Below are 25,909 nucleotides of genomic sequence, written 5' to 3' on the forward strand. Positions count from 1 at the left end.
GTGTGTGTGTGTGTGTGTGTGTGTGTGTGTGTGTGTGTGTGTGTGTGTGTGTGTGTGTGTGTACGTGCGTGCACGTGTGTGTGGGATGGAGGTGGAAAGTGAGCACAGCCTCATTAACACCCTGTGAATCAGTCCTTCCTGCATTGGCTGTGAGCCCTTCTCCCATTGGCTAGCCTGGAAAGAGAGGGGGGTGGTGGGAAGATAAAAGCAACAAATGTCTCCTCCTGCTTACACACAAACGCTCTGACCACCTGCTTGTCTGTCTGCTGTCTGCCTGTCTGTCTATCTATCTATCTGTGTACAGTATCTGTCTGTCTGTCTGTCTGTCTGTCTGTGGACTTTGACGGAAAGGAGAAGACCTGCTATCCCAAAAATACTGCTGCAGTTCTCTGACCTGAATATGTGAGTGTAATACACACACACACACACACACACACACACACACACACACACACACACACACACACACACACACACACACACACACACACACACACACACACACACACACACACACGTAATCAGTTTTCAGATAAGAAGTAGTGCTGTGGTTCACACCAGGAGAGATGGAGGGAGGGGGGAGTGAGAGTGAGAGAGAGAGAGAGAGAGAGCAAGCAACAAGTGTTAAATGATTAGTCTCGTGGTGGAGCGGGTCAATGTTCATTGCTCTGTCATTGCAAAAGGTAGTCTTATTTTGTGTTGCAAGATTTATGTTTCTGCGTGTAGTAGAGATCACTGTTTTTATTTTGCTGTTATTATACCTTTAACAATAAGCTATGGTTGTATGTGATAAATAGAGAGATTGTGTTGTGAATCAGGTGTAACATACAGTATTCATACGACTTTTAATCCTGGAGTTATACTGTAGTTACTGTAGTTAGTTATACTGTATGTCTTGTGAGATCATGAAAAGATTTCTTATTGAGAGCCATTGGACTTACATTTGGTATTACATTTATTAGAAAGTTAAGAATACAGTCATGGAAACAGATTCTAAACATGTTTCAGACATGCATTAAGAACAGGAGCAGTGGAAACAGATTCTAAACATGTTTCAGACATGCATTAAGAACAGAAGCAGTGGAAATAGATTCTAAACATGTTTCAGACATGCATTAAGAACAGAAGCAGTGGAAATAGATTCTAAACATGTTTCAGACATGCATTAAGAACAGAAACAGTGGAAACAGATTATAAACATGTTTCAGACATGCATTAAGAACAGAAGCAGTGGAAACAGATTATAAACATGTTTCAGACATGCATTAAGAACAGAAGCAGTGGAAACAGATTATAAACATGTTTCAGACATGCATTGAGAACAGAAGCAGTGGAAACAGATTATAAACATGTTTCAGACATGCATTGAGAACAGAAGCAGTGGAAACAGATTATAAACATGTTTCAGTCATGTTTTAAGGAACAAGGCATGAACCAATAGTTGTGTTAGCCAAGGAAGCGCTGTGAGACTGTTATTCAGAGAAATGCCATCGGGGTCTGATAGACTCGTCTAAATCAAGATACATTTGTAGCTATAGAAAAGAGCACAGATGACATTTATGTTTAGCATTAGTGTATACAGGTGCTTGCTTCTATTCATGTGCTCACATTTGTGTGTGTGTGTGTGTGTGTGTGTGTGTGTGTGTGTGTGTGTGTGTGTGTGTGTGTGTGTGTGTGTGTGTGTGTGTGTGTGTGTGTGTGTGTGTGCGCGCGCGTGCATGTGTTTAGATGTGTACCATCGTAGTAGGCTGTTTCAGTGTGCTGTGTTCCTCTTCTGTACGATGAAGTTAAGAGGCTCTAATGGCATTTACTTCTAGGCAATCAAATAGAGCACACACACACACACACACACACACACACACACACACACACACACACACACACACACCTGGATTAGAATAGATTTCATGGGTTTAGTCACAGTGTTTATACTTAGTGTGGATCAGGGACAGAACAACACCTGTCCTTACACTGCAAAACGGACAGCAAGATGTATTGTTATTAACTTGTTAATTGTTCAATTCTTGACATTAGCTTCATTGCATAATCTTCAGATTAACAAATTATGAATTTGCATTTATAAGTGTCACACAAAAGTAGTGCAAATGCAGATGCGAGGCATTGTGAGCTTGTAGATCGTCTATTTTCACTGTTTTAAAATGTTAAAATTAAAAAAGGAACGGTTTTGGACGTAATAAAGTTTCCACCCAACTGCAATTAAATGACTGAAATGTCCACAACTCTATACCTGTGTGTGCCTCCAGTGTCAACATGGACATAGCAGAGTTCCGTCGCAGGGGGAAGGAGATGGTAGACTACGTGGCCGACTATATGGAGAACATAGAACAACGCCAGGTGTACCCAGATGTAGAACCAGGCTACCTGCGTTCCCTGATCCCTGCTGAGGCACCACTGGAGCCTGAGACCTATGAGGATGTTGTAAAAGATATAGAGAGAGTCATCATGCCTGGGGTCAGTTCACTCTTATTATTATTACTCTCCGTAGGAGAGTTTTGTTTTCACTTTCTAAATATGACACACCGATTGGTCAAGCCTCACGTGACACGTGACAATACGGTGAAATACTGTATAAATACATGGCATCACTTTGACAGTGTCTTTGCCACTGTCAAAGTGAGGTAAGACAGGAACCATCACGAAATGGCTGCATGGCTGATACATAATTGGCAGATAGGACAGATAGGACACTTATATAGACAGGAGGGATATGACACTTACACAGACGGATAGGACACTTACAGTACACAGACAGGACGGATAGGACACTTATACAGACAGGACGGATAGGACACTTATACAGACAGGACGGATAGGACACTTATACAGACAGGACGGATAGAACACTTACACAGACAGGACGGATAGGACACTTACATAGACAGGAGGGATATGACACTTACACAGACAGGACGGATAGGACACTTACAGTATACAGACAGGACGGATAGGACACCTACAGTATACAGACAGGACGGATAGGACACTTATACAGACAGGAGGGATAGGACACTTACACAGACAGGAGGGATAGGACACTTACATAGACAGGACGGATAGGACACTTATACAGACAAGACGGATAGGACACTTATACAGGCGGATAGGACACTTATACAGACAGGACGGATCGGACACTTATACAGACAGGATGGATAGGACAGTTAGAACATAAGAATTAGAACATTCCCAACATTCCCAACACAAGTCTGGTAAGAGTGAGGTAAGACAGGAACAATCACGAAATGGTTGAGAAATGGCGGATACTGTAACAATTGGATAGGACACTTACACAGACAGGACGGATAGGACACTTACACAGACAGGACGGATAGGACACTTACATAGACAGGACGGATAGGACACTTATACAGACAGGAGGGATAGGACACTTATACAGACAGGACGGATAGGACACTTATACAGATAGAACATTCCCAACATTCCCAACAGCGGAGAGTTGTGCTCCGAGGAGCACTTTTTCTAGTTATTCATTTTTAAACACTTTATTAACAAATTGCAAACAGTACAGCAAGTGCAATTACGCAATGCTAAAAGGATAAAAAAGCTCCATTGACTATTGTGGTCCTATGTATTCAATTCATCATTATCAAATTGAAGCCGATAAATGATCTTTTGTGTGTCATGTGTGTAAATTCTGAAATGTACTACACAAATATTAAATGTAATGTTATGCTACAAAAAGAACAGTCCTGTTGATAAAGACAATCACATAGCACAATTACATGAAATTATTAAACTTCAGGAACCGATCCTTAAGTTCCTTAAGATACTCAAAACCTGAGACATTTCATGTGGAAAGTTATCTCAACATTCTGAAGTCATTTTCATTTGCCTCTACTAGCTACAGTAACTAAAATCAAATGCTTTAGTTTGAAAGGACTTGTACTATAAGTGAATGAACTAAGAAGACAAGGCTCATGCTGGATTCAAAAGCAATAAGCCACATTTTAGACATTTGAAACATGTCTTTGACTAACGATCAGCAGGATAGGTTTAGAACAATTCTGGAACTTCCCTCTAATAAAAAGCAGGAGTAGCTTTTCTTTTACACTTCTAACACGCCATTATTTTTTCCATCTCATTGTGGGTTGTTGAAAAATAAAGATTTTCCCTTTCTCAACACCTCTGTTCCATCACTAGAGTTGGAATATAGAGGGGTCGCTTTGGATGAATGTAATTGATGACTCACTGGGAAAACCATGAAAAGCATAAATGCAGGGACTACAGAAACAGGTAGCCTCTGGCCGTTTACTCGCACACGCACACGGACACACGCACACACACACGCGCGCGCACACACACACACACACACACACACACACACACACACACACACACACACACACACACACACACACACACACACACACACACACACACACACACACACACACACACACACACACACACACGCAGATGTAATAGGATTTGACTGTGTTCTGACTGTGTTCTGTCACACAGAATGAAAGGCAGGTTTGTGAAGCCTTTGCACTAAACAAAGTAATGTTTCCTCAGGGAATACGATGGTGTGGGGCAACAGTTTCTATCCCTTTATTTACCCAGCCAAAGACCATAGAGAATTGATTGATTGATTGATTGATTGATTGATTGATTGAATTGATTGAATATTTTATTAGACAAGTACAGTCAAACTTGGTCAAAAAGGATAACACCAAAAAAGTCCTTGCGGTCTTGTTTCTATTGGGGTCCTATGTATTCAATTCATCAACAAATAAAAGATAACACCAAAATTCAATATCATCACAACTATACAGTAAAATATGTACTTGTAGAAAAAAGGGGAGTCCCTCTAGTATTGTGGCTGTGGGTGTTGCAAATCTTTTGGAGATATTTAGTCAGATATGCAGGTATTGAGGGCGTTGAGGGCAAAGTCACATTGACTATTTTGAAAGTCAATCCCATTTTTAATTGTTTAACCCTGTCTTCTACCCTGAGCCATCCTACTGTAGGCTAGCAAAATGTGTGGGAAAAAGGTGGGTTATGGGCCCCAGGCCGAGAAGTAGTCGAATCAGTTTGTTTTGGGAGGTTTGAAGCTTTGTCTTTTGTGACATTGAGATGTTGGAGTATCAGGAGGTGCAAGCATAGTAAAAGTGGCATTGAATGAGGGCTCCGGCAAGAGTCCTGAGAGCACTTTTGTGCTCTCAGGACTTTTTACAAAAGAGGAAATTCTGCCCAAACATCTTGTTCTTTGATTAACTTTTTTGATCACATTTGTTTCCATGCTTTCACCTGTCAGGTTTTTGTCAAGAATACAGCCCAAATAGGTAACCTCTTCTTTGCTAGAGATTACTGTGTCATCAACTCTGACCTTGAAATCATTTACATTTATGTTACTGAGGGAATGTTTGGACCCAAAAAGAATGGATTCTGTTTTACCAAGGTGTAGTGACAGTTTGTTATCGGTAATCCAAGTAAGGATTTTGGTGAGAGCTGAGAGCTTCCTCAACCTGCAATTTGTCCTCACCCGAGATCAGGAGTGCTGAGTCATCAGCGAACAGGAACAATTTGCAGTTAAAGTCAGCATTCATGTCGTTAATGTATAGAAGGAACAGTAACAGCCCTACTATGCTTCCTTGAGGAACCCCGCAGCTCACTGCAGGGACGAAGACATGGTTACGTTGATATCAACCATTTGTTCTCTTCCCTCAATGTAGGATTTCATCCAGTTTAATGATGTGCTATCAAACCAATCGCCTTCAGCTTATTCAGTAGAATTGAATGATTTACAGTGTCGAACTCCTTTTGGAGGTCCAGCATGACCATGCCGCAGAATTTGCTCGAGTCTACCTCGCGTTTGATGTAGTCGGTCAAATACAGTAGGCATGTGTCAGTGGAGTGGGATGTTCTGAAGCCAGATTGGAATTCAAACAGTTTACACTCGCCGAGGTTAATCTCTCTATAACCTTTGAGATGGAACAATAGATGGAAACGTGGCGGTACTTGCCAGGTTCTAATTTGCTTCCTTTTCCTTTGCTTCCCTGCAGAGGGATTACTCTCGCCAAGAGAAGAGAACACATGCACTATTAAACCAAATGTCACTTAAAGTAAAACAGACATCACAGAGTTTAACAGATGAGTATTCCCTTGTTGGCCACTTTGCACTTTAGCAGTTCATTTTACTCTTTCATGTTTCACAGGGATTTCAATTCAGCATCCTCCAAATAGGGGGTGGGGGGGGGGGTGTTCCAGTTTCAACCACTTCCGGTGGTCTGAGGCAAAAACGGATGTCGTATGATGGATTCTCAAACCCCCACTCTGGCGAAGTTTCAGAGCTTTTTGGGCATTTAAAAAAAAAAACATGGGTTTTCAGTGGGGGTCAAAAGGGGGCGTGGTTACGTCGTTTAAAAGAGAAATAATAGCACACTTGTTCTGGCCGAGCCGCACGTTTTGATGTATATATTACTGCTGCCCTAACCAAGGGAATTTAAATTGTCATTAACTGTACTTTCAATTGTATATGATTGTTTTTCTAGGTCACCCACTGGCACAGCCCATACTTCTATGCCTACTTTCCAGCAGCCTCCTCTTACCCTGCCATGTTGGCTGACATGCTTTGTGGAGCCATTGGTTGCATTGGATTTTCCTGGGTAACAAACATTACTTTTATTGTTTTACTTCTGTTTATTTCTGTATTTTAAGTTAAGATTCAGGTGAAAATATCTAAAAGGTCAAATATAATAAACGTGAAAGGACACACCACCGCAGAGCGCAGATCTCTGCCAGGCCAGACGGCCTACGTAAATCTAGCCCAAATATGGAGTTCCACATTGCTCCAGACTGACATGATATTGATGACAGTCAAACGTTCTGACCCCTTCAGAACCATACCATAAAAAGCTGTTTGACGTTCATTGTCACATGACTCCCAAGATTTCCTAGAGCCCAAGGATACAACAAGTTTTTCGTGACACTTGCAAACAAAAGCGTTGTCAGAACACATTATGAGGAATGGTTTAGTGAAAAATATACCAGTGAAAGATTAAATCCCAAATTACTTTTGTTGAAATGAAAATGTTACACAGGATGACATTAAAAACGATGGAGATTCTAAAGAAAAGGAGGCTTACTGTTTTTATTTTGTATCTGTCTTGTTTACCTATTTATTTAATTTGTGATAACTTTTGTTTTCATTACTCTTGTCTTGTTACACTTGATTTAACAACTTGAACGACAGCATGCATATTCTGAAGAGATTTGGAGTAGACTGTAAAAAACAAACTGTCAAAGTACAGTTGTAACTCAGGTCCGGTTCTCTAAGACTAGAGGGTTCAAGTGGTTAATCTGGGAGGTCATTCAATTCATCTTATTGGTTCATATGTTTAGGCTGCAAGTCCGGCCTGTACAGAGCTGGAGACTGTGATGTTGGACTGGCTTGGAAAAATGCTCCAACTACCTGAGGCTTTCATTGCTGGTACCAAAGGACAAGGTGGAGGTGTCATTCAGGTCAGTGTCTCTATGTAAGGTACTGTAGCACTTGAAGGCATCAAAGTAATCCTAAACTAGGGTTAGATCCGTTATCTGCATTAATATTACACAGAGAAGTGGTTTAATGCCGCTGTCAAAGCCTTCCCAGACTGCTACCTTTCAAAACACAGAAGTGTTTATGCGGAAACATAATTGACTGACGCCAAACCTATATTCAGCAGCAATTTGTCTTTTATTGACTTGTCCTTTCTCTCCCTGGTTCATAGTGCTCGATGAAATGGCAGGAAATTGCTTTTTAATATGTCATCCATTGATAGACATACTGTAGAGGATAGCTGGGATCGTTTTGTGGTGCGAAAAGCAAATTGTTAGTTTAGTCTTCCATTGACACAAACAGAATAGCAGCTGAGAATTTTGTGTGTGTGTGTGTGTGTGTGTGTGTGTGTGTGTGTGTGTGTGTGTGTGTGTGTGTGTGTGTGTGTGTGTGTGTGTGTGTGTGTGTGTGTGTGTGTGTGTGTGTGTGTGTGTGTGTGTGTGTGTGTGTGTGTGTGTGTGTGAGTGGCAAAGCATGAGAGCGCACACTGATGACAGATCATGTCATGCATCTCTATTGTCGCCACCTGAGTTGTGTTTGTGTGTCTTTTGTCTCTGTGTTGATGTGTGGATGGAGGTGTGTGTGTGTGTGTGTGTGTGTGTGTGTGTGTGTGTGTGTGTGTGTGTGTGTGTGTGTGTGTGTGTGTGTGTGTGTGTGTGTGTGTGTGTGTGTGTGTGTGTGTGTGTGTACAGCTTTTGTCTTGCTCCTGCTCTTTTTAAGTGCATCTCACTATGGCAACAAATGGGCCCCCTCTTAACACAGAATAATGGATAAAATGAGGGTTGTGACAGTGCTTTGCCAGCCTGCCATTATAGAGCATCTACCTACTGTACACTACACTGAAGCAGTTATCGACTGTTGAAGTATCAAACTAACTGATTTAATCGATTTGATAAAATAGTCGATAAATAATCGTTCCCTATTTTGAGTATTATCGTGTCATTAAAGGCATTTATTTCCTTTCTTTTTTAATATGAAAATAGCCTCACTCACATCTGTGAGCTTGTAGATCTGACGTTTCTCTACTTTTGCATGACACCATTGTGTGACAAAATATAAAATAACGCTGTAAGTGGTAAATTGATTCGTTGATATACAAAACATAACAAAAATATATATTAAAAAAATAACTTTCCTTCCAATGAATCCAAGCAAGAAGGACCTTTCTCTACTGCATGCAAAACCTCACTAAGGACCTTATCGGCTTTAATATCTGACCCCTGTAACAGACATTAGACATTCAATGACTAAAGTGATAAGTACAGTAATGGCAAATCATGTTAAAGAATCAATGGAAACAAATTTAAATATGTGTACTAATTGTGTGAATTAGCTGCAAAAAATACTGCATGTCAGCTGGTATATCATATATAAGATAAACATAGATATTTAACAATTCAATGCCAGGTTTAATATAATGCATACTGATCCCTTGACTAAATGTGTGTCATTAATGCAGTTCTGATTGGCAAACATTCAGATTGTCCACTTCTTTACTGCATGCAAATCCAGTAGTAAATTACTGAAGTACTTCTATTTTCCAGACAAATCTAATTTTAAATCCCATCTGCTAGGAGTTTAACCAGTGTCCCTTTTCTTGTGCAAACATTTGGTGGAAATTTTCAAGCTCACACTGCCTCGTGTTGCGATGCGTTGTAAGCTTACAGATCGGCTCATTTTGCCAAAAGGATTTGGTGTAGAGGGAAATACTAGCAGACCTATTATAGAGCCCTGGTGGACCCCAGTCAATGAAGTATATATACAGTAGGGCTTAAGTGTGGAAAGTTCTAACCATTCTTCTGGCTACCAATAATAAAATACATACAGTAGTATGTGCTACAGAATTTGATTTAGTGTACTGTCTAATATAGTATGTCGATCACCTTGCATGGCTGATTTGCTTTGTTAGGAAAGTGGACAGGAAGTATACTTGGGTTGACCGTAAAGCCAGAGGTCTTTGACTGTTTACATAGAGTCTAAATCACTGTTTCCCAAACAGTGGGAAAACAGTAGGACTAATGTTTATGGGTCACGACGAGTGAATACCCCTTTATTCTTTGTTTCCTATTTTTTTAAAATTATTATTATTATTTATATATAAAGATTTTGTTTTTAAATCCCCAAAAATTCATTTTTCAGTTTTAAGTATCTACAAGCTCACGCAACGTGTTGTGAGCTTGTAGATCGGCTATTTTCACTAGATTGGGTCCCGGGTAGACATAAAATTTCTCTTTTGGGTCTCGACTCTCGAGCTAAAAAGTTTGGATCCACTGGTCTAAATGATTTGGTCCAGTGCCACTGAGCCACCCCCCCTCAATCTACATGTTTTGATGTATGACTTGATTGACCTATAAATGCTAATGACATCCAACAGCTCAGAAGTCATGCCTGTTGCGATACAAGCAATTAGTCTAGCGACTCTCTGGTGAAAAATTCAAGCTTATTGATTGAATCTTCTAAGAAATTGATTGACTTGCTTTGTTTTTAATGCCCCCTGAAGCCTTGACGTCATGCTCAGTTTGTGCTGTCATGTGATGTTAGCTTGGTTGTACGATGACTCATCATAGTACCCAAACAGAATGAGTTTGTCCTCTGATGATGTGCTATATCAGTGAATAGACACGCTTTCTGTAAGGATCAAAGGCAATTTGCAAGAGAATAACAGGCTGATATTTTAATGGAAAATGAGGATACTCTGGGCTCTCTTTTCACAGTATCTGATTTGTGTAAATCTTCTTGTTCCCATGCATAATAATCGTTGGATTTTTGTATACGTACGTACAGTATGTGTGTGTGTGTGTGTGTGTGTGTGTGTGTGTGTGTGTTTGTGTGTGTGTGTGTGTGTGTGTGTGTGGGGGGGGATCTCTGTTTGAGTTCACCAGATTGGATCATTGATTTTACAAAACACGCTATGTATTGTAAACAGGCGTGTTTAAAAACATACAGTATACTTTACAGTAGATAAGATTTTCTTTTATGTGGTATCATCATAAACTAATGGACTAATGGAAGGACATTTTAAAAACGAACTATGATACTGTAACAGTTTGTACCATGGATACCTGAGCTGTGTGGTCAAGGAAAAAGGAAACAAGGAATAACTAACAAAGTATTTGACTAATTGTTTTATAGTTTTTGCTGTACTTTTATACTGTACATTCAAACGATTTAGCAAACATATTTCACTCTTGTTTCTCTCCTGGAACTAAGGGGAGAGCAAAACGTACAGTATGATGTGACCTTGATTACCATGAAAACATGGCATGTGATCATTCTATGACATTCATTTTGTCATTCATAATCATAATCAAACTCATTTTACCCGCAGGGGACGGCCAGTGAAGCGACCCTGGTGGCCCTGCTAGCTGCTCGCTGTAAAGCAGTGCGACGGGTCCAGGCCTCTGAACCGCAACGCACAGAGGCTCACATCATCTCCAAATTGGTTGCCTATACCTCTGACCAAGTAAGAGCTAAAGCACATAGCAAAGAAACACCTCTATGTTAATTCAAATTGTCATTCACCTGACCCCACTTTAGATTAGATAACAAGCATTCACTGTTGATGGTGGAACAACAGTGCAGCTGCATTCTTTCAAGAATGTAAACAGGTGGTTACTAGTGAAAGAGCAATCTGGTAATACAGAGTGACAGTGGGCCAGCCTGACATTAGCTACTGTAGACCTTATCAGGTTTAATACAAGACTACCATCGTTTGGGAGTTGCCTCAGGGAAACGCAGACCTTTACAAGGATATAGCAGTCAGTTGATTTGCTCCTCCCAGTTTCTTCCATTTTCCTCTTTGACAAAGATCTGCTTTAGAATTGCATCGTCTTCGTTGTGCTTTTACAGTTTATATCTGGCATGAAATAACATAATAACATGTAATATTTACTGTTTACATTTTAGTTGAATTGATGAATTGTCCCACAGTTGTTACTCTGGCTGTAGTGTATGTCCAAAACTCTCAAAGTATAATGTTTATGAAAACATGCAATAAAGCTGCACCTTCTTTATCTGCTCTAACTCTCCAGTCTCATTCATCAGTGGAGCGAGCTGGTCTGATAGGTGGTGTTATCATGAAGAAAATCCCAACAGATGACACCTACGCTGTCAAAGGAGAGACGTTAAAAAGGATGGTGGAGGAGGACAAGGCAGCAGGACTCATCCCGTTTTATGTAGGAAAACACAAATATTTACACTTAGCCTACAGAACTATATGCAAGCACACATACAGTATGTAAATGGACACACGTTTTTCCACTACATGTCCACACGATGTCTTATTCACCATCATCTAAAGCACTGTAATTTAAAATGGAACATTTTAGTCCTAAGAACTCCATCAGATATGTTATAGTCACATCATTTACATTGTCACCTGTACCCTGTATTTACATGACATTATTGAATTGTATTATCGAGTAGATAGCTCACTGGACATACCTGATATAAAATAACCTTCGTTGAACGTACACACAGTACGTTATAGTATACCTTGCAACCACATACATCAGTGGTTCCCAAACCTTTTAGCTCAAGAACCAGTTGCTAGCTCCCTGGGAGCCAAACTGGCAAAAATAGCCGATCTGCTATCTTCACTACTTCTTAAAATCTTTTTATTCTATTTTTGGGAAATATATTTTTTTAATAATTATAATATATATATATATATATATATTTTTTTTTTTAATTTAATATTTTTGTATTATATTTATACAATTATTATTATTATTATTTTTGAATTTTCTCAAATTTATGAAGAATTGTATCCAAAATGAGTGCCGACCCACTGTTTTGGAAACACTGACATACATCACCTGTCTCTGTTCAACACAATGACACCCCTGCCCTCAGGTGGCTGGTGAAGCTGAGCATATACATTAGCCTGAGGACTTTGTGAAAGGCTGTTATTTGTAGCAGCTTGCTCCTGCCAAACCTAATGAGAGTGTATCTGGTTAGAGACAATAGTCCCTGTCACACCTGGACCCACAGATCACTATCAGTGAGCGATCCCTGCAATAACGAGCACTATTATAGTCAAGGAGGCTTACGGTGGTCAGGATATCTGGATCATCTCGGTTTATCTGAATGGTTACCTGTGGCTGTGTGCTAATGAGAAAGGAATATGAAAAGGAAAGGAATATGAGTTATGTGTATAAGGCTATGCATTTGTCAGAGTGGATCATTGGGGAGGGGGTTATATTGCCTGGGACATTTTATTTTTTGATATTCACAAGCAGGCCAACGAGCAAAATCCTATTTAACTATTTCTGTTGCACATCTGATGTTCTTGTGATTGTGTAGATTTCATGAGGGTTTTCACTATCTAGACTAGATAACATAGACTAGAAAAGATAACATATTTGAAAGAAAGAGTACAAATCATTTGTTAGGCAAAAGACCACTTTCTTTTTTACGTGCGAGTGGCAATGGATTTCCTGATTTGTATGTTTATATCTTTCAGTTCTGTGCAACTCTCGGCACAACTCCATCATGTGCTTTTGATCACATCACTGAACTTGGGCCCATATGTGAGTAGAATTTACAGAAAGCTATTGACAGAATGACAACCTGTGAAAAATGTGTAATAAATACAATATGAAGTATTCTACCAATGTGTTCTGTGCTCCAGGAAAAGGTCAGGAGGTAGATGGAGAACAGGTCCTCTTACTATTGTTCTTTAACTGGGTTGTCCATATCTATTCCAGGTAATTCTGAGAAGATCTGGATGCATATTGATGCGGCATACGCTGGGAGTGCATTCATCTGTCCTGAATTCAGACCTTTACTGAATGGTATTGAGGTGAGGATATGTAGAAATCATGCATAATAATAGTGATCCACTCAAATGTTCAAGATGTATGGACTTCTTGGAATTTTTCTTTAATATAGTAAAACATTATGTAGTGAGTGTTTACATAAAAATAGGTGGTGCTGAATGACTACTGCGTTTTTCTGTTCAAGACAAAAATACAATGCATTATATCCAGCTGTTTCATTTTAATAAGGCGTATTATTAATGTGAAGTGTGCAAGAGTGAGTAAAAGGCCAAAGAGTCAGTGGGACTATCAATGTGGCTTTTGATGTTGCTGTGGTGGTTTTGTCTCCTCATAGCTGAACGCTGAGCAGGGAAACAGAGATAAGGACACAGTCATTTCCTGAGGCAGCATCAGAGACCTTTAGATAAAACGTGCTGCTTTTCCTCGGCAAAGAAATATCACTGTTTATTAGACACACAAGTTCAAACCGAGGAAGTCTCTCTCTCTCTCTCTCTCTCTCTCTCTCTCTCTCTCTCTCTCTCTCTCTCTCTCTCTCTCTCTCTCTCTCTCTCTCTCTCTCTCATATATAATACACATTATACACAACATTACATCAATCATGTAAAAAACTATGCAGTTGGTCTATAAACTCAAATGTCTCCAAACAGTAAACATAGAACAACTTTTCTGGAATGGGGAGTGGAGTTAGTAGTTTTAGACGTGCCCAGCTCTTCTCCGGTGCTGGAGGCCTGGTTGCTAGGATATGAATGATGGGAAGGCAGACAACAGGCCTCCTTTGAATCAGTCAGCATGGCAACTGTCTGCCAGGAATCTGTCTTGTATTGTCTCCCATTGCTGCTGCCTTTTTATTGCGTTTGCGAATCTGTCTTGTATTGTCTCCCATTGCTGCTGCCTTTTTATTGCGTTTGCGCAAGCAGATGGAGAAAAGGATATTAGAAAAATGATAGTGAACAAACAGATTAGAAAATAGATTTGTCTCTCTTTGATGAGCCATTCCTGGAAACGGTTATTTTGATTATTCCCTGTGTATTAATGGAAAGACTATTTTACATTTCAAATGAATTGTCCCTGATTGATAGCATAATTGGGCCACAGATTGTTCATACACACCATTATAGACGGGTTTCATGTTGATAAACATTGAGAGGATATGACCGCGCAGAGGAGGGGGAAGCCTATAGAGGGCGCCATTACCCGCAGCAGCTCTGGTCAAATGTCCATTCAAAAAAGAAATGATCTTCACCGGGTTTAATGAAAGTATATTAAATTATGCAGTTTGTAATACCTTGTTTACTCAATAAAAATGATTTGTCGGAAGTTGGATCTGTTTGTATATAATAGCAGCATTATGCCTATTATGCCTATAATAGCAGAATTATGGCTATCTAACTCCCGAACACAACAACAGAGTGAACGGCGCAACAATTCGTTTCCCCCGAGCATGCGCAGATTGCGCATTCTGCTCTGTGATGACGTCGCGCGGAAATCCGTCTATACAGTAGCACTATTAAACACAACCAACTGTAACATAGCTGAACATCTGCATATGTGGATTTGGCTCTTTATTGTTGTTACTGTAATTATTGGATGTTGTGTGCACATAAATTGTTGGCTCTTGTGTAATCTTGGGTGTTGTGTGTTAATATCGTTATTGTGTAGTTGTCTAACAATTGTCTGAGTCACAATATGAATCACAATATGAATTTCTGAAAGGACAATATAATGAATCAATGAATAAACAAAATCAGAAATATAACAATAAAGCGTCATAAAAAAATAAATAAACAATGTTACACTGTAAAACCATGATTTACAAATTAGGTAATCTAATCTTGAAGAATTGTATAAATACAATTCTTCCCTACAACCTTCACAATGCTGAATTGAATTTTCTGGGTCACCCTATTGTAAAACATACTATAGAGTTTTGAGACTGTTTTGTGGAATAATTTAGGTATCAGTTTATTTTCTTGTGTTCTCTTCTTATTGTCATTAAATAACTTTCTAGGAATGGAACAAAAGAGCTATATAACTGATTGGTTGCTTTGTTTTGTTTTTGAAGTTTGCAGACTCTTTCAACTTCAACCCCCATAAATGGCTTTTAGTCAACTTTGACTGCTCAGCTATGTGGTAAGTTGACAACCTTGAAAATGTCCGGTTCTCTTTCGAAATAAACTCTTGTGGGCCTACACAGTTTACCTCATGGAGGTCTTATTATGTACATGGCTGCTATCCTGTGTCTGGAAGCCAGGGACGTGAGAGACGTACACAGACATTTCAGGTGGCAGGGGCTCAAGAAATCACTCACCCCACTGACAACGCATGTCCAATCTGAGGTTGTCACCTCGCCTGCCATTCAAAATCAGTCAACATGAGATAGACAGCAGTGACTTAAATATGTGCCGTATCGGATTGGTATTGTTCGTTATCGGATCTGTATTAATGCTGCCTGATCGGAATTGGATCGCAAGTGAAAAATCTTGATTGCAGCACCACTCTAGTTATAATGCCATAGCATGGGAGGACGACCGGTGTGCAGAGTATGGGACGGCTTAAAGGACAGCCAATGATGAAAAAGTCAAAAAGGTCTCGCATAGGTGTCGACTAGTTGCTCTGTCTGTTCGTAGACAAGCCCGCTCTTCGAGCAAGCTGGTAAAAATGACCAAACCTGCCTACTGATGATGTCACTGGTAGGCGGGTTTCTGAACTGTCCACCACCCTCCTCTGAGACACAGTCCGAGTAGACAAAAATGCTACCATAGTATAATGAACCTGAGTGATGAACAATTATATGAAGATAGGTTGAAAATGGGTGAAGTGGTCCTTTAAATAAATGGGGTATATTTTATCGTTGAGACAGACGGTACAACTTACTACATAGCTTCACAACCATCAGGAATTACAATATATATCTGCCAATAGACAGACAGTCAAACAATACTATAACTGGCAATATAGACATGCATGCTTACATAATGCATGGAGTCTCTTTAAATATCTAAATTAATTAATTAAAATACATATTCATCCTACTATTTAAAAAAATATGTATTGATGACTTATATTCACCTCCAAGCTAATAATGTATAAAGCTGCTATATCATGCCAACACTAATTATATTCACCTCCAAGCTAATAATGTATAAAGCTGCTATCTCTTGTTTCCTTATCGTTTGAATGCATACAGTACTATCATGCTTATTCAGACACCTTTGAGCTATAATGACCAGTATGTATTGTATACATTGTTGACGTATGATGATGATGATGAAGTTAAAATAATCACACTAACATAATACTAGAAACACTGCACTGTAGTCATAACAAACTGACTTCCATCTAACTACACCTGAGTCATTCATACAGTACAAATAGAACTGCGCCTCCCATCTGCCCCTTCTATCAACAGCACACAAACAGACGTATACACTAACTTCCTATCCCAGATAAATTGCTAAGACAGGATCAGGTCACTTGACACACTGGAAATTACTAATATAGCCTACTATAGTGGCAATATTGATAAAGTAATTTTGTTGTGGCATGAGTGTTGTTTCTCATTCTAATGGTACAGCGACATTCCTTGTAGAGCTTAGTTGAGTGGAGGGTTCTGTGTTGGCTCATTGCAGAGCATAAATGCAAATCCTAAAACAAAAGTGGATTACGGATAGTGAACCTCTTGACCCTCTCATGATGATGATTTCCTTATTTCATGGTTAGTGAATGGATGTGACAATATATGCTTAGGGTTCCTAGAACTGCTCCAAATATCATCTGTTTTTATGTCTGGAGACTCCCGTCCAGGACAGGCTTCAGATGCAGATGTCTCCTGCAGGAGACTTGGCTCAGATCTGAACTCATTTGATTTGGCGTTAGGGACCCGTTGCGAACGCATGCCCTTGCTGCCTTGCTGACGAGTAGGGTTCGAACCAACAACCTTCCTCATGAAAGGCGTATGCTCTAACCACGATATTAGGGCGTTTCCTAGCTGTTTGTAATATGATTTTGAGCGCTATGATGTTTTCAGTTATGACATTTTTCATTTGTTCTACCGGTCAAAAAGTGTGGAAAAAAAGAAAAGCGAAGTAAGATGTAAGCAGCACTAAAACAGCACAAGATAATTTCAATGGTATTGTACCTCTCTTATATTCTGTGAGTGAGACATTGCTGTTGTTTCCTTGTCCACAGGGTGAAGAGGAGAACTGACATCATTGGGGCCTTCAAGATGGACCCCCTCTACCTCACACATGAAAACCAAGAGTCAGGTAGAGTTATTATTTTAAACTTTAACTTTAAGCTAAGCTAGAAGGTAAAATTGTCTCAACAATAGATCAAATGGGTCCAGATGGAGGAGGGATGCTGATAGCTTTATTTTCCCTAGTAAATACCGGTCCATATCTATCGGTCAGATAAGAATTAATTACATCAATAAACGGAGGAAGGAAACGTGTTATAATAGTATTTGGGTTTATTCCAGAGAAGAGATCTTACAAGCGTTGGACATGCATAGTTCCAGATATATTCTTCTGACGTTAAAACAGAGATACAGAGTAATTATACACATAGCGTGGGGTAACGCCTTTCGTCATCACGTCAGCCGTAAACCAAGGTTGGGGTATCGAGGTTAACCTGATATTTAATATTGTTGACATACCAGAAGGAGCCCATCAGACCAAAACAATGTTGCAGACTGCCGGTGAGGCACTGACACTTTTAACCATATTAACACATACAAATAGAAAATGGTACACTTTAGATCCATAAGAAAATGGTACAAAATCAGACCCATCAGATGCCTTATAATTTGGTGTAGCTCATTGGTTTGCAGAGCGATAACATACTGTATATCGCAACTAATTATTACACAACTATGGCTTTAGTGCTCATATTTTTAAGAAACGGCTGCAACTCTCCATAAATGCATTTGTGTGTACTGTACTTGTGAGCATAGGTAAGTATAGCCTAAAACAACTAAGTAGGCTACACACATGAAGTTGAGCAGAGAGAGAGAGAGAATTAATCAACCTTTGGATCTGCACATCAGCTTAGTCAACCTACAATCCTGCCACCTGAAGTTAAGCTTAGTGACGAGCCAGATTCTGAGCTAAATAAGTATTAAAACTACAATCCGTTGGTCTCCCACTCCCGATGGAGAGAGATAATTGCAACAATGTCTGAACTGTGCAAATTAAATTAATATAGTGACAGCAATAAATCATCTTGTATTGACATCAAGCATCGTTTTGAGCGTGTGTACATGTATGTTTCTTTTAGTGCATGTGTTCCCTTAGATCGCAGATGTGCTGAGTCACCATAATTAGTCTGACAGACAGACAAAAGCACTTTGTTGGCATGTCACATTGGCCCTCGTTCAGACAATCTGAGCAGTCCAGCCTAATTAGATGTTATTAGCAACTAATAGCATGGGGCTCAAAAATAAAGAAACAGGCTATAACCACAAAGACCTACTGAAGCATGACAGTGATTTCTAAGTGGGTGGGAATAATTATACAGGTGATCACTGCCACATAGACTGAGTGGAAGCAATATAATAGGTTGAATTTACCGTGAAGCTTAAAGCTTTATGTTGGTTGTATCGCTCATCCAATGGAGAGAGTAATTGCAATAAATCTAGTGTCTTCTGGTGCGGTGTTTGCTTCAAATAACTTTATTGACACTGTCAATCAGTAGATGTCCTCCTTGACCCCAGTGTCTAAGTTTCTCAGTGGAAGAATAGGGAGACTGATAGCTAGGACAATCTTGAGTCTGAAATACTCAGTTAAAGTTACCTTGACACGGAACCAAATATGAGAAGAGAATACAGAGTTCAATAAATTGGTTTATTCAGAGAATGCATTCTGAGCAACAGTTCACATACAGTCAGTAAGTCACTCCCTCAAGGGAGAGGGAGAGACAGCTTGGTACATAAATATAGAGAAAAGAGCCCTGTGTTCTGACCTTATCTGTTTGTACCAGGCACCTGGGCAGCTCAAGGTTGCAATATGATCTCATCTTTTAGTAAGTTGATAAACACAGTTTCAGTTTAAGGTCATACGGACACAGTTAAGGTTACACTATGGAAAACTCAAATAAGATAATGAACCATATGAACTGTGTCTTTAATGACAAGGCAATTCACTCCAAACATGCAAATGATAAAATTGCAAAATACATTTCTATTTAACAGAGACCACCTTCAACGACTGTGGATGTGCTAGTTGTATTGTAATAACATACTCTACCATACAGATTGGTTAAAGTAATTGTAGTAATTCATAAAAATAAGTCCCATATTGTAGCTTTAACTAAATGAATGCACTGTGTACTGTACATGAAATTAATACGGTGGATGGGGACGGTATGATATGATGGATGATTGTATATTCTCTACAATGCACCATAATCTGCATACAAGCCTATACTGTTAATCAAAACATGATTTAGCTACTGTATGCTACAGCCAAATGGTGTATGAGACTGTGAAGTGTCAAAGGAATTAATTAAAATAAACATGCATTGAAGGTCACATTATGTATTTGAGCAGGCAAGTAATATATAAAACAAACAAAGACTAGAATAAAACACATATCAATCATAATGGTTGAGCAAACAACATTTCACGTTTCAACTGCTAATGTCACGGCAATTCACATGACGCCTACAAGACATTTAAAACTCTGTTGGAAAACGTCTGATATAATCAGAACAATGGAAGGGGTATCAGCCTTCTTTTTATCCTTCCATCATAATGATGTTTTGTATGTGATAAAAATACTGTTTGTGTCTGATAATTGTTGACTGATCTATGATGGATATTCTTTAACTTTTGGATGTGTGACTAAATCCTTGTCTCTCTCTTCACAGGTCTGGTCACAGATTATAGGGTAAGAGGAATGATCATTTTTTTAGTTTGTGTGGTTTCTCCAATACATTAAAGTGAGAGAATATGTTGGGACTGATTTTTCCTCTCCTCTCCTCCTCTCCTCTCCTCTCCTCTCCTCTAATACAGCACTGGCAGATTCCATTGGGTAGAAGGTTTCGTTCATTAAAGCTGTGGTTTGTCTTCCGCATGTATGGACTCACAGGCTTGCAGGATCACATCCGCAAGGTGGGATACCAATTCAGTTACTGTACTTACTGTCTATCTCCACCAATACATATTGTCATATACGTTTTTCCAAAGGTATCTGTAATTCCATTGCTGTGTTGTAAGCTATTGCAACAGACGGTGTGTGTCCTCCAGTCTAGTCCACCACTTAATGATTTAACATGAAAGTTTGGTTACTTGTGAGAAAATGTGTGTGCTTCCGTTTTAATGCCCTTTTTCTTCTCTCTCTTGCAATCTTCCTCCTGTCAAACAGATATGTCTGTTCTGAATTGCCTCTCTATAGTAAATGCCACTCTTTCTTCTGAACCCTGCCCGTTGCCATATCCCCAAACCCCACCCTTCACGCACATCCTCTGTCAATCATATGTGACTAGATTGTACTGTTCACTTTTCATAATAAGATTTATTATAGAGCACCGAAGTCCCGACGTCACTGCCGCTAGAGGGCGCTATCCCCCTGGGTCGCGACGTTATTTTTTTTGTGTTGAAATCCCCATAGGGGAATCTTAGATCGCCTCATATAAGAACTGTGTTCGAAAAATAAACAAACCAGACCGGCGATTTTACTCATATGGATATTAAGCATCTACTGAGGAAATGTACAAATTTACCCAGAGAGTAACACAATAGAAACGAGTCAAACCACCCAATGACTACATTTCCCATGAACCCATTTTAAGGCAGAATTCATTACATTTTCTCCAGAAACTGGCTGTATCAAATATGAATGAATATCATAAACGATGCAGAGCCATCGCCCTGACAGAAACGCCCGGATGATTTGTTTATTTTTGGAACAGAGTTCTTATATGACGTGATCTAAGATTCCCCTATGGGGAATTCAACACAAAAAATAACGCCGCGACCCAGGTCTATGGTGCTCTATGTGTCTTCCATTTCTCCACCCTTCAATCCCTTCCCTTGTTGCCTCTTTTTACAGGGTCTCACATCTGCGCATACTATACGCTCCTTCCTCCCCCTTCATGTCAATCAAAGGAGCCTGTTCTGTCTCTGCACTCTGTTTTAAATTAAATTAAGCATCAGTCTGTAGCAACATACAGTGCACAAACCCTCCAGCCATAACCCGTGTCTACATCCATCTATCAAAAATAGATTGAAAGATCACAAAAATACACATGACATGCTTGCTTGGATGTTTATATACTATGATGCTGGTGATTGCTAACAGGATTTGACATCTCTTGCATTCAGACTGTATGCTTAAGGAAACACTATTATTTATGTGAGAACACTCTTTCCATTTTCTAAATGGGGGACGACAACGTTATTATGTCTATTTTGATGTTTTAGTACAGTGGTTCTCAACCTTTTCTGGATCAGGGCCACACAAAGAATTTGCGGTCCACCCATCTGACCACTTAAAGCGGCTGCCGTGTTCCAAGTGCACACTTGTGAACGAGAACCCGGAAGGGAGCTTCAATTCCAGTGAACGGGGTTTGCCCCTTGGTTGAGATCCATTTGTTTTAGTACATTAAACCTGAAAGTATGTGCTGACCTTTAGGTCCAACAGTCTGGACAGCAGCCACCCACAGATGAAGGAAGTCGTAAAATGAGGCATTTGATGACCAAGACGTCATCTTTGACACATTCTAATACCTGAATGATTAAATGATGCAGGAAGCATACTGTAAAGTGGGGAAAATTACACAATAAATGAATGTAAGTTCATTATGATAGCTCACAAAACCTTTGTGGTGATGAATACTTGGCTGGGAATGAGGAAGCAAAAGCAGTGGTCTGGGTCTCCCGGTTGTTGGCCAGTGTCTGGCTTCATTAGGAAACAATTAGCATTAGATGTGTGTAATAATGTCTAACTCAGGGGTCTTCAACAGGGGGTCCAGGACAACAAGGGGGCCCTCAGAGCTACTATAGGGGGTCTGCCAAATCTTTGTGTGATAGGATGTTTTTTTTTTACGTTGGCCACTTGAACCCCAGCATCCCTATTCTGAGGGGAACATTAGCCGAAAATAGCAGATCTACAAGCTCACAACGCCTCGGGCTGCGAGGCGTTGTGAGTTTGTTGGTCTGCTTTTTTCGGCAAAGAGGTTTGGTGTAGGGGGGAATTGGAGCAAATCAAGTACTAAGTAGCCTATTGAAGTTTTAAGTGGTTAAATGTCTGAAATGAACAAAAAAACATTAATTTACACAACACTGATGATAGTCAATGAAGCTGTGAAATACAATATGGAGTTTGGGGGTCCCTGCTACTTCTCTCTAGGGGGTCCTTGGCCCTGAAAACGTTGAAGACCCCTGGTCTAACTATATGAGAAGCAACTACATAAGTGCTCTCTCTCTCTCTCTCTCTCTCTCTCTCTCTCTCTCTCTCTCTCTCTCTCTCTCTCTCTCTCTCTCTCTCTCTCTCTCTCTCTCTCTCTTTCTCTCTTTCTCTCTTTCTCTTTCTCTCTCTCTCTCTCTCTCTCTCTCTCTCTCAAACCTTGAATTACGACGTGCCTCCTTAATAGCTGTACAGTAATTACAAGCAGTGATGTTGTATGGTCATAATCTCAGCATGCAGCCATATGTGTCACTGAGATCTGGGATAATAATTGGATGAATTTTACCATGGGGAACTTTGATCTCATGATGTAATTTAAACAATATTCAACTCATATCTTTTCTGTGAACAACTATTCTCTTTTTTTGGACTATGATCATTTCATGGTTATTAGACACATTCTATACTTTTCAGAAGTCCTGTCTAATTTGTACAATGAGACACACCATATCAGAGCACAATGTTGCCATCTAGTGAATATAAAAGGAAAATACAACCTTCGCCTCTGTTAATACTAATATATATACTTATATTGTTTTACATCATTAGACCAACTCTCACTGAAATGATACAAAATACTTTCTTACTTCCATTCAACCAACTACTCCTCATAATGCTGGATAATAATATTGCCCATTCATATACTGGTTGCTCAAGGCAGTAGGTTCTGTTATGTAACATGTATCATACAATAGGCTACAGTATGATAACATTATTTGTATAGCCTACCTTTCTGTCTTTTAAGCATTACATGTTCCATTGCATTGTTTGCACTGTGTGTAACTACTGTATTTGACCAGTATAAATCATGCCTAATTTATGGTCTATAAACAAACAACAAAGAGGCTTAACTTATTCTGCTCTGCTTACAGCAAGTAGGCCTGGCCAAGGAGGTTGAGAGCTTAGTGAGAGCAGACAAGAGGTTTGAGATTTGTGCGGAGGTCGTCATGGGACTTGTCTGCTTCAGGCTGAAGGTAAGACCACCTAACACATTGTTTTATAACTTATAGAGGCCTTTTCACTTTTAGAAATAAGCCCGTTTTCTTTTTTAATTATATTGTATATTGGCATTTTCTTCTGCCCTGGACTCATTTGCATAAAGTATTGCAGAACTTTTAGCCGTGTTTAGCTTGTTTAGCTTCATTGGGATGTACTGTAATTGACATTGTTCCTTGGTGGATGTTTCCAGTATATGTTTGAAGTTCAATTTCCCAAATCTATATATACAGTATGTGTAGACAATATCCTTTCAACATCCTTTTAACTTATTCTACCTCCTGCCTCATCCTGCCATCACTCCTCTAAGGGCTCCAATGAGCTGACCGAGGCTTTGCTGAAGAAGATCAATCATGCCAAGCGGATCCACCTGGTGCCATGCCAGCTATCCGGACGCTTTGTCCTGCGCTTCGCCGTCTGTGCCCGCACCACAGAGTCACGCCATGTCCAAGAGGCATGGCAGCACATTGCCAAACTGGCCTCTGACCTTCTATAGGAGCTTCTTCACTGTCACAAGAGGCAGGGGAAGAGTTGCCTTGCTGTCCACATGTGAAACAAGGGGGATAACTCACTGACCAATGGCCGGAGGAAAGAAGTATCTGCTCTGAGCCGTAAAATCAGGACCAAAGTTAGGATAGGGAATATTATTTTAATGTTGCAGATAAAAGATGTCCAAAAAAAAATAAGTGAAGCATATTATTTCATATACCAGTTCCTAGAATGACACGTATGTATCCTGTGCTTGGATACCCCAGTTGCTGCCTGCTGCCATTTTATTTTGTGTTCCTCCTACACAGTAAAATCCTGTGTAGGAAACAAGTGTGATGCATTGGACAGTATATGTTTTATGTATAGGTTTTAAGGTAGGGTTTATGTAACTTTCAGTTGCACCCCATTGTGCTCCAACTTGCAATGCCTACTGTAAAACCTAGTGTTAATTTAACTCGGTGGACAAATGGAACCAAATGGACCCTACAAACAACCTATAAAACAGATCTACTATGCATCATACTTCGATAAAACCAAGTGATAACAGTTCCAAATGTCACATTTTCTACAATAGCCGCCACATTTTGCCTTTCTGAACTCTGCTCTCAGCCTCTCACCTTACCTCTGTTTACATAATTGTTATGATTCTGCACTCCTGTCTGTGCAGGCTTTACTGTGCTGTATTGTACATGTTGCTTCTGTGTCTGTTGGTGATTATAATCTCATTCTACAGGTATCTGTGAGTTAATCTGTGAGACTTTCACTGAATGTATTGCACTTTTTGTGTGTGAGTAAATCTAAACTTGTATTCATCTCTGTCAGTAAATGTATGTGAGTAAGATTACTGAACTATCTTTTATATGTAGCTACCTGTGTCTGAGTGAGGGATTATAAATTAAGAAGAACTGAATGTTTGGGAGAGATTACAAATTATATCTGGTTTGGTTATACAAAGATTTGTGGAAGATTTGAAAATAAAGTATTGTTTTTGGTGTTTACATATTTTTTTTTAAATATAGTTTGTGTTACTTAAAAAATCATCCTGTTATACAAACATGATGTAATTGTAAAATGGTGTCTTATAAACCCATGAGGGTTGGGCACTTTGTGTGCAGGACACAAAAATAAAATAATCAATCAAAACAAATCACACAAAACAAAAAGTACATTTTTCATACATAATAATATATACATGATAACAATATACTGACTGTTCAATGTTTAATGTACCTCAAGGTACTTATTTGTACCCTTGTGGGAGCTGAGCAGGTTTAAAAAGGTTTACTTTAAATGAACGACAGAAACATGTGCACACATACCACCTACAACCCTTCCAATTTAACCGCACCAGACCACACTAATCCCCCAGGAGAAAGGCTAGCATATACCGATGGAGATTTGGAGAATTAACCTTAGTCTTGCTATTAAGCCTTCTATGGAAGACTTGAAGCCTAAATCTAATTCATCTAATTCAAATTAGTCACCCAAACAATATTCTAAGTTATACTGAGTCATTCAGAGGAAATTTATTTTTGGATTAGGGCTTCTGCCAGTGAGTCGTTGGTTCCTTAGATTTGTCTCAGTTTAATAGCTGTATAAAAAAAGAAATGAGACACCAGAAGCTTGCATCCAGGGAGTGCGATCGTAATCCATATCAT

The 25,909-nt window shown here is 39.5% G+C and overlaps 1 protein-coding gene across 1 annotated transcript; it reads left to right on the top strand.

Annotated features, from left to right (window-relative positions):
- Positions 1-287: 287 nt before the first annotated feature.
- ddc (dopa decarboxylase) lies at positions 288-24,258 on the top strand (the record flags this gene model as incomplete). Its single annotated transcript, XM_084051476.1, has 14 exons — positions 288-402; positions 2,265-2,472; positions 6,537-6,650; positions 7,387-7,506; positions 10,911-11,045; positions 11,614-11,757; positions 13,047-13,113; positions 13,291-13,385; positions 15,425-15,492; positions 17,551-17,627; positions 20,227-20,246; positions 20,372-20,470; positions 23,639-23,740; positions 24,073-24,258. Exons 2-14 carry the CDS (start codon positions 2,272-2,274, stop codon positions 24,256-24,258), a joined length of 1,428 nt encoding a protein of 475 aa, XP_083907602.1. The 5' UTR covers positions 288-402; positions 2,265-2,271.
- Positions 24,259-25,909: the final 1,651 nt, after the last annotated feature.

Source organism: Gymnoscopelus microlampas, assembly GCF_963454915.1.
Source record: "Gymnoscopelus microlampas genome assembly, chromosome: 3".
Lineage (NCBI taxonomy): Eukaryota > Metazoa > Chordata > Actinopteri > Myctophiformes > Myctophidae > Gymnoscopelus > Gymnoscopelus microlampas.